Source organism: Mytilus galloprovincialis, chromosome 7, assembly GCF_965363235.1.
Source record: "Mytilus galloprovincialis chromosome 7, xbMytGall1.hap1.1, whole genome shotgun sequence".
NCBI classification, from domain to species: domain Eukaryota; kingdom Metazoa; phylum Mollusca; class Bivalvia; order Mytilida; family Mytilidae; genus Mytilus; species Mytilus galloprovincialis.
In genome coordinates this window covers 55,388,464-55,405,324 of record NC_134844.1, presented here as the reverse complement: position 1 = coordinate 55,405,324, position 16,861 = coordinate 55,388,464, and the positions used below count along the sequence as shown (strand labels likewise).

Sequence of the window (16,861 nt, the reverse complement as noted above, 5' to 3'; positions counted from 1 at the left end):
TATTTTTTTTTATTCCATAACTTCACACGAAAGTGACTAAAGCACTATGCATGCATGTACTTGTAGGTAATACAAACTACTCAAAATGTTGACCACAGTACCTGAACAAAGAAATAAGGAAAGTCAGCAGGAATCTTCAATTTCTGTGATCTGTTTACCCTTCCGGAGCACCTGAGATCACCCCTAGTTTTTGATTGGGTTCGTTTTGCTTAATCTTAAATAGTTTTCTATGTTGTGTCTTGTGTACTATTATTTGTCTGATGGTCTTTTTCTTTTTAATCCACGTTAGTTTATTTTCTATATCTATGAGTTTGAATGTCCCTCTGGCATCTTTCGTCCATCTTTCAAGGTATATTTGTCATTCAGTAGCAAAGCTTTTTTGAATACCGACCCGATCAATAATATTACGACTTTTTGAAGAGGTGCATGATTCTTTCGCTCAGTGTTGAGGGCCTCATTACGACTTTGAGATAAAGAACAGCAAACTGCTGTTATTTTGCCTTTTCTGTGTTGTTTTGCTTGTATGTGTACCAATTTAGTGTCATGGATGGAAACCCAATATCCTTTGGTTTTTTTTTTCTTTTATGATAGTTTAGTTGCATAGTAAACAGTTTTCCGGTTCTTTTTTTTCCGATTATTAGCTGTTTGTCTATACTGCTGGGGTCGTTGAAATATATTACAATGCGATATCAATTTTGCTTTATCTTTTTAAACCTACACAAAATAAACATTATTGGGCGATAAAAAGAAAATGACATATACAAATCAACAAATCTGTGATAAATTTATCTTATTATAACATCAGAAATTTATCCTTGCTCCATAATTCACCCAATGCAAACAATGTACAAAATGACCGCAGTATTCTCTGCCATTTTGTTCATAGGCTTTTTTGCTTGTTCGGCACATGCCTTCTCACGATGCTGTGGACCAAAACAATGGACATCTGCGGTGGCCCAAGTGGTCGGAGAATACAATATAGATGCCGACTTTTACGGATTAAGTGAAGTGGACAACAGAGTGTATTATGACTTCCCAAACAAGAAGATAGCTTCTGTACAGACAGTGACAAACGAGACTGGCGATCAGCCTGTTATAACGCATATCAAACAGATAATGGATTATAATTTAGTAAGTATTTGTCTTGTATATTTGAACATTTATAAGCATAGTGATATGTGTCATTCTAGATACAATTCTTTTTGATTGGTTTAAGATCTACATATTAGTTATAAGATCCATATGTTCGTCGTCATATTCTTGTGTAACTGCATGCGTGTATACAAGGGGGAAGCAAATTCAACATTGAGTTTTTGAATACATTGTTGCTTTATAGGGGGGGGGGGGGGGGGAATGTTTGCTTTTGATATAAAAAAAAATCAACATAAAAACCGATAGTTAGTTTGATTCCGCAGTTTCAGTTGAGTTTATTTATCAATCTGCAGATTGGATTTCATGAAAATGGTCATATCTTAATAACGCTTTTTAAAATATAAATTATAAAACAAAGACAGAATTATTTCTTAAGACACACCATATATTTTAATGATATAATTTTGTATCTTTATACAAAAATATCCTGTTTAATATTTGTCCGTATATATATATTTACTACAAAAGTTTATACCTTGACTTACGTAGAAAAAGACATGGACCATTGAGGGGAAGAACTGTACAACAACAGACTTAACTGAAGATATACCTTCACCTTGTGTACCAGGTTTGAATCTATAATATGGTTTTTTTTGGCTAAATGTTTTTAATATAAGTTAATGACAGAGTAATCTGATCGACCTCCCTTTTCTCAGGAGAATAGCGTTGAGTTGCATTGCCTTACTATACATTTTTTTTTAAATATCTGGCTGGCGTTCGATAGAAATGGGCAGTATGTTTTATTGCCATACTGTCGCCCGTCCGTTCGTTTGTCTGGTATATCCGTGTTAATGATAGTTTATGTAGTTTCCATGAAGTTGTGGTCACTTAAACCTGAAACTTGGTACATATCTTCATTAAATTGCATGCCGAACGAAAGTTTTCACGTAAGAGCTCACTGAACAACCTAAAAACATAGCTTGCAATTTGTACAGTCAACCATGCAAATTATCTGCACAGTGAACAACTATTCTTACACGTTTGTAAAAAGAAGACATACGTGTCCTCAAATTAATTGTTGTTAGTGATGGTAACGGTATGGTGTTTCTTCATTACTTTTACAGTGGTGGATCCAGAAACTTACATAAAAGGTGGGGGCAGACTGCTTCAGTGATTCCCTATATAATCAACCAAATATTTCCCACAATAGGGGGCCCGCCCCCTGCATCCGCCACCGATTCGCCTATAACGGTTAACTTCATATTCATATATATGGGCATTTTTCAATAAAAGCGTAACTTTCAGACCTAAAAAAATGGAAAATCAACTTGAGTTTAATTTCAAGAGTTATTTTGAATACCTCTATTATAGACCTGTTTGTAAACAAAAAGTGCAATCTTAAATACTCTCTAAAATGATAGTTATGTTACGTAGTGGACATTTTGATGCGTTTCGTAGGTGACAAAACCGTTTCGTAGTGGACAGAAAGTTTCATAGTTGACATCAACCCTATTCTATGTTAATACAAACATAATACAAATTACACGAAACTAACCCTTGTTATTTGTTTTGCACGAATATTATTGAAAAAAGAGTAAAAAAAGACTGTATGGTAGTGGTAGTGTCCACTACGAAACGTTTTTCTCCCATACTTGTTTCTTAGGCGACCGTTTCGTTGCGGACATATTCACATGTTTTATTTTTCCCTACAATCCCTATATCGCAATAGTAACAAGACTGACTGTATTCATCAAAGCATGTATAAAGCTGTACACTGATATTTTTTTCATAATTTTGAAACCAGATACTGAAGGAGATTTCACCCGTTTCGTAGTGGACATTAACAAAAATACGGTATCACTCTGGTCCATTTGATGTGCTGAATTTTTCTTACCAACAATTTAATTGCCGTTGTAAAAGCATCACTTCTTTTGTAAGACCCTAATGTTTATATCTCTTGCAAACAAAAATTACATTGATTTTATAAAACTGTTTATTAGCAAATTTTAATGACTTCGTTTCGTAGTGGACATTTTGTCAGGGACACCCCTTCTGAAATTAACAATCCTATGTTAAAAGCTGTTTATTAAAATATGTTGGCTCTAAACATACTTTTGAATTATTAAAGAACTTGTATTAAGTAAAAATAACATTTATTTCTACATTTTTTTTACGATATTTTAGAGTATGAATGTTGAACAGGCGGTCTAGGGACATGCCAATTTGGTTGTTTTGGACCATTCAGGAATCAATATCTGATCAATCCCTCTAAAAAATAAACTGTGTCTTTGCTTAAAAATGTTAAATCTAATTCAATGTACTGACTGCACAAATTACTTGCAAAGATCAAACACATTTTTTTTTAAAGTGGCTGGGACAAGAAAGTACGTTTTTATTGAAAAACGCCCATCTATGTATAACGCCTGCTATAGGGTATTTTATTTTGGATTTCAGATTCTGCTTCACACCTCAGTTCTCAAATGCTTATCAACGAACCAGTTGATGTCTGGTTTATGAAGATTGGGAATACAAGCATACATCGAGTCACACTTACACAAAAAGACTGTATCCCGGTTTCGGCATCTGCACTAGTGGATAAACCTACATATGGTAATGTAAACAGTAGAAGTTGGAGTTCACTAGCATCTAAATACTCCATGCACAGGCACTTGTTTCTATCCATACGAAGGTCGACTATCCATATAAATAGAATTTATATGGATAGTCGACCTTCGTATGGATAGAAACAAGTGCCTGTGACTCCATATCAATACTTATTTCGAGACTTCTTTCTGGTTATTGTAAAGAAAAAACAAACAGCTTGAATATTTTTAATATCTCGAAAGTCGGAAAAAATGAACGTTGATAAAAAGAAGCTGTGTTGTGTCATGTTTGATGACTTTGCTTTCGATACTATCCCTTATCTATAATACTAAAATAACGAGGTCCAATTTGTCAGCCGTCATCACGTAAAAACGACGAATCAAAGAATTCAACTTTATATGTAACTAATATAGTACAAAGGTGTAGATTAAAAATTACACCACTCCAGGCCCTTTTGTTTTCCAAGTAATTAATATTGCCAATAATTAAGAAGTTCCGTGGCGAGTCCGATACCGGTACCAATAGTATATTCACCTGTTACCTATTACCTTAACTGTACGTTCCGCATCTGACAGGCGCACCACCAAATGGTGTATTTAGGACTATGCTATTTGGTCATAATCACAGGGTTGACACTACTAAATTCTATCAACCATTGTCAAATTGTTACCTATTGTAGTATTAAGATAACAAAACGAATACTAATCACAGTTCCAGTTCGACGGGTTCAAACAGAAAGATGATTTGAAAGCAGAGAAAACTGTGTATCTTATAATCAGCATGACTTTATCAGATGACAATAATAATACTGAAATAAGGCTTGCGCATATTTATATACTTTAATTCAGTCACGGACCCGCGATATCACGGGTGTGTTCTAGTTTATTTTAATCTGGTTTGATACTAACCACGTGATACTAACACGTACCACGATAAACATAAAAACAAAGACATAGTATTCCCGGAAAATATATAAAATAAAACAGACTAAGCAGGGAAAAAAAATGCCAGTCAATTTGTACTAATTTCTTTAAGAGTCATAATGGGTTTATAGTGATTTTAATTACAACATTAAGATATGGAGATTTTGAATGGTGAGACACTTTGCAAGTTTGGTCTATTGTTAAAGACCGTATTGTCACCTCTAAAAAATGCATCTTGGGTTTTGTGTCTCGTTGTGGTTCTGTCTTATTGAGTCAATTTGACGCCAATTTGACGTGTACCCCACATTTTCCTGTATGCCTACTTTTGAATCTGAAAATAAGTTTTAGAAAAATAAGGATTAAAACAAATATATCGGATTTCAAGACGATTGTTATACGATCTTTCACTTGAAATGAAGTAAGTCATTTCTGCTTTCCTTCTTTATCATTTTCATGTTTTTCAGATTTTGTTATGACCGTTAACTTGTACCAGAACGTTACAGCAGGGCCTATAGATCCTGAGATATTTCAAATTCCATCATTTTGTAAGAAGAATTCTATACACATACAAGTATGTACGGAAAAGTACTATTAGAGTAAATATTAATTATTACTATGATACAAAAATTAGTTCTACCTACCATATGCTTCATAAATAACTTGCTTCACTGATGAGTCTTATAAATATGTAGACGAAAACGCGCGTCTGGCGTATTAAATTATAATCTTGGTACCTTTGATAACTGTTTACACCACTGGGTCGATGCCACTGCTGGTGGACGTTTCGTCACCGAGTGTATCACCAACGCAGTAGTCAGCACTTCGGTGTTGACATGAATATCAATTATTTGGTCATTTTTATAAATTCCCTGTAACTAAACTTTGAATTTTTCGAAAAAAAACTAAGGATTTTCTTATCCCAGGAATAGATTACCTTAGCCGTATTTGGCACATTTTTTTTGGAATTTTGGGTCTTCAATGCTCTTCAACTATGTACTTGTTTGGCTCTATAACTTTTTTGAGCTGAGCGTCACTGATGAGTCTTATGTAGACGAAACGCGCGTCTGGCGTATTAGCTTATAATCCTGGTACCTTTGATAACTATTGCAATAAAACTATAAAGAATTAAAGATATTTTTGATATTTTAAAATAATAGTTAAGATAAAATTAGGGATTTTTTAAGCAAAACGTGTACGTAGCCATGTCGACAAAATGTATATAAATTAAGAAGATGTGGTATGAGCGCATATGAGACAACTCTTCATCAAAGTCACAATGTGCAAAACTTTAACAATTATAGGTCAAAGTACGGAAAAAACAGCAAGCTATCAAGGGTCCAAAAAATGACTATTGTAAAACAATTCAAACAGGACAACCAAATGGTCTTATCTATTAACAAAAACGAGAAGCAATTATAAACCCCAAAAAATCAACGATCGAATGTTTTGTGCACTTTTGAATAGACGTAAAAATATTGTCAATTTCTGTATTTCGCTAATAGTAATGTAAATTCATAAAATAATAATTTGGTTTAACTTTGCTCTTGTTACAGAATGGTCATGTCATGCATGGATCAAGGGAATATTTAACAAAAAACACTGTTCGTTCAAAAGTATTGTAATTTTCCTTAAAAGTCCCATTTTTATGAAATTTCAGGGTTTTCCCTTCAAATATGCTTTCGAACCAAATTATCTCAAAAAGTAAGTCATGAAGGTATATGTTTCTTTGCATATTTCAAAAGTTCACATCGAAATTGACCCTCTACCAAAATTTCAAGCATAAATCAACGAATGATTTCTAATTGTTTCGTATATATGCCCTTAACGTGTGACAACTTGACGAAATACGTTCTCTATCGGATAATCCTTACTTATATATACCGTGACTTGTCTAAAGCCCCAAGTACACTGTCACGTTTCAAGAACTACGTTTTACTACGTTTTGAAAGCGTAGCGAAACGGGAGTATACGTAACAAAGCGTATCGAAACGTAGAAGAAATGTTAAAAAACGTAGTGATCATTTGTTCCTGCCCCGTATTTGCAAAATTCAACTACAAACGTAGCGAAAATTGAAACGAAGTAGAAACCTAGTAAAGACGTATCAAAGCTTAGCAGAACGTAACAAAACGTGCTGACTGCGTTTCAAAACGTATCAATATGTGGTGGAAACGTGGGTCTACACGTACTTATGTATACGTAGCAAAACGTGATAAGACCGTAGCACACACCTAGTGAAACCTAGCTTTCAAAATAACGTAGTAAAACGTGACAGTCTGACTGGGGCTTTAGACGAAGTCTATATAATCATATACACGTATATACATGTATTTTGAAGCGGATATAAGCCGACCAGCGTGTACATTGTACATGTGTGCGTCCGTCGGTCCTTTGTATCAACAAAACCGTCTTAATTTTCCGTCTATATTTACTGTTGGATTTTATGTTATATGAGTCTTATTGTTTGTTATTGACTTTATTTATGTACTATAAATTGTATTTTATTTCAGAAGAAACCATTGCGTGTTCCCACTGTTCCATGGTTGTATTAGTAGCTGATATATCAGACTGTAAATGCCAGACACCATTGATTTTACCGAAAATTTGAATTAAAATATTATCTTAGTATGCGTTTTTTGTTTTTATCTATTCGAACTATAAATGTATCTTTAATTTATAAAGCAGTGATTTGTTTGCGAAAAAAATAAATATCAATACAAATGTTAATTGATTTCAAATGTCATTCTGTACATATAGTTGAACGCTTGTTTATTGTATCTGAGAAGCAACTTTCTTCACGGAAAATTTAACATTGTGTAAAATAAAAATCAAAGTACTTAAGTACTGAACCTCGGAGGACTGCAAGTTCTTGTGAATGGTTCGTCAAGCAAGGCTTGTCTCAGAAAAAATCACATCTCTTCAGATATAATTTTTTCTTGGACAAGTTCGTGCGTGGATGATAAATTAATGAGAGGGAATTCAACTTCACCGTAATGACTATTATAGTGTAGTGATACAAGTCATTCTCTGGTTTATTGTTATATATATTATATTAATACTTGTATATTACAATAAGTTACATGTCTATATAATTTTCATGCATTTGTATATCATTCTATTCTACTTTATCAATAATAGTGCAGTGCAAGTGCATGTTCGACACTCTTGTGTAACAATTCGATTTTTCTAATAGAATGGATTTGAGTAGGCATTCGTATTTTCCCGTAAAAAATGTTTAACAATCCAGGCAGAATTATCGTTCCTTAAGATTGCAAACGTTCTTGTGATATTCTGCAGCATGCGTGTATTCTTTTTACTTATATGTATATACACAAAAAACACATTTTAATTTTAATATTATTAATTTATCTTCTTTCATAAAGTATTTGATGAGTATTCATTGAAGAAAGGAATTTATAACAAGCGATAAGGAATATATGTTAATTTGCACTTGATAATGTCTACGTATTCACCATGTTTATAGATTGGTTAAAAACCCAAAACGAATGTTACCTAATGGAAATCTAGGCCATAGCAATACACCGGAATGCCCTTACGGTCATCCGCTGTAATGAGGTTAATGTCAGATGAATCCTGTCAGTGTTGACCATATCAAGAGAATGGGACATCGCTTGATATGGACTCTCGTTATTTACAGGATGGATGAAATCACACATGTCTGTTGCCATAGACGAAGTGTACATCGTCTTAACCTTTGAAAGTCCCAAAATGACCCAACGATTAGCCAATAATCCTAATGAATTTCAATTTGTACAAAAGGACGCTGAAACTACAAGGACCATGTATCCTACTGAATCCAAAAGACGAATGAAAGATAATTATAGAGGGACAGTTAAACTTATAGATTGAAAATAAACTGATAACGCCATGGCTAAAAAAAATAAAAAGACAAACAGAAAAATAATAGTAGAGAAGACACAACATAGAAAACTAAAGACTAAGCAACACGAACCCCACCAAAAATTTGTAATAGAATCGCCAAATTTGTACTAGAAGGACTATGACTCCTTTTAAATCAAAATGTGTACTAGAATGACTCCGAATCCTTCTGAAGCCCAGTTTGTTTTATTACATACAATGTATACATGCAAACAGTGCTATGGTACTGGTATGATCAAAATATGAATCATGTATTGTAAATTTCCTGAACCTAAAACTATTCACGTTTTTAAGATTGAAATAACAAATCCCTAAAGAAAATTTATATTGGAGTGTTTTCTTATATATTTAGACACGTTTTCGTTTATTGCTCGCAAAGGTTTATATTGCTTTCCGAACTATCAAAAAATTATGTGCCCACGGAAATCCTATTCACTTGTTACTTCAGATGTTTTTTTGTTTGTTTTTTGTTTGTTTGTTTGTTTGTTTGTTTGTTTGGTTTTTTTTTTTTTTTTTTTTTTTTGGGGGGGGGGGGTATGGAGTTTGAATCAGTGCTCTCAGTGGCGGACCCAGACATTTTTACAAGGGGGTACTGATTGCCTAAGAGAGGGCCCCTTCTCAACCATTTTTTCCTATAGAAAAGGGGACACCCTGCCCCTAAATCCGCCTCGGATTCATTTTAGTTATTGTTTTACCCTGAAATAAATAAAAGTCGTTACTAGTCTTACATGCAATATAATCAGTTTAAGCAGGAAGTTCAGACTTTATGAGGTCCACAGAAGGGATAAACTTTTAGTTATGAAACCCAATTAACTAAAATAAGATAAATACATATACATGTATATCGTGTATATCTAAGTAGACATTTCCCGTGATCCATTGAAACAGGATATAAAAGGTTTATAAGGACCTTCAAGGGGATAGTTATAAAATAAATCAAATTTGAATAAATGTAAATGAAATTGAATTTGATTGATTTAGCCTTTATGTGAAGTGTAATATAAATATGTTTTTTTCAATTTTTTATTTTTTTATTTTCTAAAATATTTTTCTAAAATAATTTCCGACAGTTATATTTTTGGAAAATTTGACAAATGCTTCAATTGATACCCACAGAGAACCTCTTAAACTTATTATTCTAGCTCTGACAACAAAAGAATAATACAACATTTCTAAATAAAACCAGTTGAAATATAAAGCTAAAACAAAATGGCAACACGAATTTTGGAGCCGGTAAAACATCAATTTAATTTGTTTTTAATTATTCTAGCCGTAATTTTTCTAAGTTGTGCCACAGCAATAAATTGGTGGACGCAAGGACATGGTGACTTTAAAACTCATTTTTGCCTGTGGAAAATGGTAGATTGTAACGACGGAGTTTGTCTAGTCTCAACTGCCAACACAGCAGGTAAATTTCTATTACGTTAAAAAAATCATTGACAGTAGTATACTATATGACAAAGTAAATTGTTTACGTAAATGAATTTAAATGTAAATGATGGCTGCGGTATTGCAACGTCACTCAATTTGCTCTTAACGATAACCATAGCGAAAATAAATTAATGCCCCCCCCCCCCCCCCCCCCAATCGCCATTGTTTAACCTCACCGGCTCCTTTTATGGTTCATGTTTTACAATCTTAAGGTAGATAGGGTGTCTTCCTCCATCTTGGATTTGGAAATACCAGAAAAAAAGGGTCTAGATCTTTAATAGAATGTGCAAATTTTGAGAGTTGTAGGAAATTCATGTGAAAGAACTTTCATTTCAATATAGAAAATGACATGTTTTATAATATTTATGGTTGCATTTACAAAAAACACAAAACTATTTTTTTGATTATTTTTTTTGCCAAATAAGGGGAGGCAACTCAAATGCAAGGATAGATAATTCAGATAAAGGTACGTTTACAGAATGTGTTAGAAATTTACCTATTTTATTATGTAGCAAGAAAACGGGTCCGGTGGGAGCATTTTTTCTTTTTCTTAACAGAAAGCATACTATTAAAGCTATATCCTCATATATTATCTCAAAATTCTATGGTGTAGATTACGCTTTATTACAGAAAATTGGGTTTTCCATTCATAATCTATACAAAATCTGTCAATTTTGAACACCGAGTAGCATGAAAATAAGCCCCCGTGACCCATTCTTTTTATAATTATTTCTTGAAAAGCACGATATATATAAACTACATTTTGACAAAGTATTAAAAAATTCTATAGATTATAATTTAGACACCTCATCTACCTTAAGTTTTCTGTGAAGTGTCATAGGCGGATCCAGGGGGCTCTAGGGCCCGGGCCCCCTTTCGTGGTAAGTTGATTATATAGGGAATCACTAAAGCGTGACAGTAGCGTCCCCTCCTTAGGTAATGACGGATGAGTTAAAGCGACTACAACCCGACATAAGAGCAGAAAACAGTCTAAAACCACAAATGGGTCTTAAACACAGTGAGAAAATAATGCATCAAACTGAATGGTGCAAGTTTACTTTTAAAAATAATAAGTTGCACTTTAGACCATGTTTGTGTGCTTTTTGTCATTGACGTGTTCGCTAAATTTGCTTTTACCCATATCTGCATTTCGCGAACAAAATCAAGGTTTAAACATTCTTTCTGTTCCATTTCCCCACATACATTTTTTTTGGAACGAATTATACACTGTATGCAAAATATTATTTCATTTTATTATTCAAAGATATTTTCCTGTTCCTTTTTCAGGTTGGATTAATTTTGTCCGATTGATGATAATTGTGGGACTATTTTGTTTTACGGCAACAATAATAGCCATATGTTTACTTATATACAAACCAAGAAGGGAATTCAGAATGACTGTTCTATTGTTCACTGGCATAGCTGGTATGTATACTAAGCATATAACTTTATCATTTATATTGCTTGCGACATTAATATACATTCTCTGTCGGTAACTGAAAACTTATCTGACAACTAGAAACGTAACAACTTTTAAGAAAGAATTTCTCTTGTTTGTGTCCAGTACAATCGATATTTTAAAACGTTTTTATTTGTCCAGTTATTTAGTATTTTGATAGGTTTAAATATTTTTTTTATTACATAGAATATTAAAAAAAAAAACCAACAAAAGCAACAACGGACCGAAGATATATAACTGACAATTCTATTATTAAAATATAGTTATCAATTTCGTTATGCTCATACGTACGAGACGCGAGTATAAATGGATCTGGATTGATATGCATACAACCAAACGTAGAACTGATTTATCGTAGGACATAGATAAAGGAAGATGTGGTATGAGGGCCAATGAGACAACTCTCCGTCCAAATAACACTTTTAACACGGAGCCTTGGCTCACACCGAACAGCAAGTTATAAAGGACCCCAAAAATTAGTAGTGTAAAAGCATTCAAACGGGAAAACCAACGGTCTATTATATAAAATCGAGAAACGAGAAACACGTATAAACTACATAAACAGACGACAACTACTGTACATCAGATTCCTGACTTATGACAAGTGCGTAAAGACAAATCAGTCCGTTCCGAACTAATATTAACTTCAGTAGCTTTATACATACGAGCCTTGAATGAACTTGTAAGAAGAGAATTTTTATCCATGAATGTTTATCTATTCCCCTTTGTATAGAATGTTATATAAATATATAGGCGCTTTAAGTCTCGATTGTCGGTTTTGACCTTCAGCGTTTAGTTCACCAAAGGAAGCAATAAAGCTTGCAAACAAGTACAAAAATAATAGATGAATGTATGTGAAACATTTTTGTTTTGCAGTTGAAAAAATACATTTTAGAATATCCATAACTAAAAATTAACTTTTATAATTACTATTTCGAATGTTGTAGTTCACAAATTTTAATTGATTTTGCAGGTGGAGTCCTTTCTCTTACTGGTTTCGTGGTGATCGGCTTTTTTGGACGAATTGGTAGTCGTTATAACACTCAATCACAACGCCTGACCCTTGACCCGATGGCTCTGAGATTTCAAGCACTGCCGCTCGCTTTTATTTTTCTGTCAGCTTTCATAAGCTGTATTGTAGGAGCATTCACTTTAGTCAACATTGACCCTAAGAAAAGATTTATAAGACAATCTTCGAATAAGTTGGGAGAATATGAAATGGCACCAATCAAACCAATTGATCCTGTAGACCAAAAGTTTGTTAAGGGCGCAACAAATCTTTGATTAAAACATTATAGCACGTACTAACATGACATACTTACAAAAGATTTGAATGTCTAACATTATGTGTTCAGAAATGCAAATCTTATTTTTTTGTGGTAACATTACCTAAAATGTTATTTTAGTTATTTATGTTGTCCTTTATATTTATTAAATTTGAGATACTTTGATTTCCTTAGAATACATCAATGTATAGTTGATCATGAAAACAAAATATAGAATGGAATAGAAAAAAACAGGAAAACCACTTTTAAGTAATCATGTTTTGTCATACATTGTAACTATTCTGAAACATATTTGTGTATGTTTTAATAAATAATTACGAATTATTGTTTTTCTATATGTGTATGACTTGTGTGAAACAGTCTTGGGTGGTCCACCTCTTATATAGAAGGTGATATGACGTGCCGCTTGAATATGTCACCTTTTAAGGCTTTAAAATATGTGAATAGGTCGGGAAAACTACCAGAAATATACCATAAGGTCATTAAAGTTCACAAAACTTCGTCTGTCATCTTATTTGGTGTTCCCGGCTGTGTTTTACCAACCAATTTTCTCTCTTTTGGCATTTTGGTATTCCACTGTTACATAACACACCAAACGAAACCTACACAATATGGAAAAAGGTAACATTTTTATCTTCGCAATATATGAAAAGATGTACATTTTTTAAAATCTAAATTATATGAAAAGGGTGGGGTAACAGAAACTCAGCTGCACCCCTATCAATAAAGTATTGAAGTGCCCCCCCCCCCCCCCGGAATCAGTCCGTTTATAGAACTATATTTGAACAACCCGAGTACGGTCACATGATATGACGATTACGCGACTCGTTTGACTACTTTACTCAATCATGAGAATCGCATAATCATAAGAAATTACACACCACGTCTAACTTCCACTTGAAAATGATCTTTCATGAAGTCTCAAAACTCTAACTTGTTACAGCCAATATACTTCTTCCGATCCCAAGGAACTTTAAACATCGTAATCCTTAAGTAAAATAAGGAGACGTGGTATGATTGCATACAAGACAACTATCCAACAGCCAACAACCTTCATCAATGAGCAAACTCAGTGCATAAAAAACAAGCTTTAAAAACCAAAAATATGACAAAATCTGAAACAATTCAAACAAATTTAGTCTGAACACTAAGCTCTTTGGTCGGGTTGATGTCTCTTTGACACTTTCTACCCTTTCCATTCATTGTTCTAAATATGACACCATAAAGCAGCTATTGCTACTTATTTTGTTGAAAATAGTACCATTTTACATGCATATTGTGGCTAATTTTCAAATGGTTTTTAAAGCCAAAATATAATGCACATGTTAAAACAGTTAGTTTCTACTTCATAGTTTATCATGGTTATAAGATATCGTAATGATAAGAATATGTGAATATGTGTTTAGCACAAACGCATACGACGAATATTTTCGCATGGGACGAATATAAAAAAGAGACTAGTATATTAAATTTGGGCATTTTTTTTCATTGCTAATTATGTGTAACTGTTCAAATTTTTTTAACAGACAGCATAGAAAAAAACTTAGCATATCCATATTTCAAACAATTTTACGCAGTATTCGCATGATTTTGTGATACTTTATTGTTGTGGGCAAAGTTGGTTAATGGAATTTTAATTTGATATTCTGCTGGGAGGGGGTAAGGGGTAGAAGAAAGATGTTACGTAAATGAAAATTCAGGCTTGATAAGAACAAAAAAATAATTTATAAAACAGGATGAAAATGAATATAATGCACAAGAATATACAGGATAAATATGTGTCAGCAAAGGTGAAATTAATTATTTCTTAGATAAAATATCCTTTTGGACCCCACTGAATATCAAATTGTTGTCCTATTCTATAATTTTGAAACATAATGTTTATTTCAACAAATATTGATATTTAGAAAACACCAATGAATGCAACAATCTATGTAGCTTGATTAAGATATTGCGTGTAAATATATACTAGTACAGCTGTGTATCGAATTTGGAAGAGATCACAGAAAAAAACACGACTGTAAGCAGTGCGAACATTATATGCAAAAGAAATGTATACGAGGAAATTCTTTGTTTTCTTTGTACTATTTGCTACTGGAGTAGTATCTACTCAGATCAATATCTTTGAGTGGTTGGAATTCAAACTTAATAAAAACACTTCAATGTTGAAGGAAGTACTAGGCATTCTTAGAAAAGGTAATTTTATTGTTTTCGGTCAATCCTTCAAGTTGTATCAAATTTTGTACGACTCAAGTACAGTATCAATGGACATGTATTATGTAAAAGGGGGAGGGACGTACGTTGTTCCTATATACATTGATAGATTAATTGTTTGTAATAAAAAAAAAAAAGTGCTTCAGAAGCCAAGTGAAAAAAAAATCGTTTGTTTTTATTGAAAACAAGTTAAAAAAAATAATCATAAATACAGAAAATTGATTAACGAAAATCCTGTTCATACCGATGATCGTATAAGGTATTTAACCCTCTTGCTGCCGGTAGTTTTTCATGGTTGCATTTCGTGTGCCAGAAAATATGACATCATATGACCAACAATGACGCTTTTCAATATATGACGTCATGTCCTATTGACCATTACATTTGGGAACCACTGAAGAAAAATATCCTGTTAAATTTTCGGTATTGTATTTGAAAGAGATACAGCAGTGATGAGAAGCTTGCATAAATTAAAAATGGACATATATGTCCCTCCGGCAGCAAGAGGGTTAAGAAAAACTACGTTATTAAAGTATCAATCAATTATTGACATGAGAATCACACACACCCACACCCACACACCCACACCCACACACACACACACACGCGCGCGCACACACACACACACACACACAATAATGCTTGGTGTTTTATTTTTTTTAAAACGCAGCTGAATTCTTATCTGAAACTTTCTGGTAATCCGTAATAAACATCATATATTTTTTTTTTATGTAAAACTATATTTTTTGCAGAGAATACGCCGCATTTGAGAGAAGTTGCCTATGGTAAGAATAGTTATCAAAGTTCAACTTCTAAAATCGATGGCGTACCACAGTCATCGAATCGTGCTGTTGATGGCAATATGAAAACGATCATTCACACATATTCTGACAATTCACCATACTGGGAGGTAGACCTCGGAAAGAACTATCAAATAAAACGAGTGGAAATATATAACAGAAGAGACTGTTGTGGTAAGATAGATTCCACAACTGCAACAAGTGTGTCACGATATTTCTCTAATGGAGACAGTTAAATTTTAACATTTATGACGCGGGACTTGCCAAGCTTTTTTGATAATTAAAATTTAACTGTTGAGAATGGAGACATTATTAGTTACATAGTGTGCTAGTGACCTAATACGGTATATATGGGGTCAGTAAATTCCATATGGTGTGAGAGCGAAGCTCGAATCCCCATATGGAATTTACTGACCCCATTTATACCGTATTACTTCACTAGTACACTATGTAACGAATTTATCTTACCGACTATCTTTACGTGTAAAATTTAGACCAGTGACCTATCAAAATGAGCAAGTCTTCAATACAGTTAGCATTAACATGATTAACTCCATTGATCCTACATAAACAGATGCCAACAATAACAACTTGTTAGATTTAAATGTGTTTTATGAATTTATTTCAATCTTATTCATCAATTTCTTTGTCTGTTGAAACCTTTAAGATTTTTTCTCAGTACGGTTTTGTTTTTCTAAAGGGACGTAACACCACTACTAACCTTGTATGAAATAAGCCCAGCCTCCCTACAACCTTATATGGAATATAAAGGGACGTAACTCCACTACTAACCGTGTATGAAATATGTCCCGCCTCCCTACTAACCTAATATCAAATATACACGATTTCCACGAGGTCTCTTTTAACCAATCACATTCCTAGAAATGTATAGGAGGTAAGATAAATGCCCATACAGTATGAGTGGGATATAGAAGTGTAATAGTACATCAAGAGCAAACTATAATATTTATCTGAAAAGGGACTCAACTCACCAAATCAGTATAAGCACAAATATTAAACTAGCAACATAACAAAAACCATAAAATATGGATTTAGGATTTCTAGCAGTTACTGAAATAGGTCAAAGGCAAATATCACTAAACAAATAAAACAGATTTCCTCCAATAGACGAAGAGTACAGACGTAAAAAGCGG

At 33.3% G+C, this 16,861-nt stretch overlaps 1 protein-coding gene and 1 long non-coding RNA gene across 2 annotated transcripts; both read left to right on the top strand.

Moving 5' to 3' along the window:
- Positions 1-812: 812 nt before the first annotated feature.
- Positions 813-7,243, top strand: LOC143081782 (uncharacterized). Its single transcript, XM_076257485.1, has 5 exons — positions 813-1,131; positions 1,642-1,720; positions 3,547-3,702; positions 5,084-5,190; positions 7,128-7,243. Exons 1-5 carry the CDS (start codon positions 835-837, stop codon positions 7,167-7,169), a joined length of 681 nt encoding a protein of 226 aa, XP_076113600.1. The 5' UTR covers positions 813-834; the 3' UTR covers positions 7,170-7,243.
- A 2,391-nt stretch (positions 7,244-9,634) lies between these two features.
- LOC143083318 (uncharacterized) lies at positions 9,635-13,017 on the top strand. Its single transcript, XR_012980633.1, has 3 exons — positions 9,635-9,925; positions 11,236-11,373; positions 12,381-13,017. It is a non-coding gene; the product is annotated as an uncharacterized LOC143083318 (long non-coding RNA).
- Positions 13,018-16,861: the final 3,844 nt, after the last annotated feature.

Bases quoted from the DNA above. Each gene is read 5' to 3' on its own strand.
- LOC143081782 (XM_076257485.1), top strand. From the start codon at position 835: ATGCAAACAATGTACAAAATGACCGCAGTATTCTCTGCCATTTTGTTC. The intron at 1,132-1,641 runs GTAAGTATTTGT...TGACTTACGTAG, and splicing joins AGATAATGGATTATAATTTA to AAAAAGACATGGACCATTGA. The intron at 1,721-3,546 runs GTTTGAATCTAT...TTTGGATTTCAG, and splicing joins ACCTTCACCTTGTGTACCAG to ATTCTGCTTCACACCTCAGT.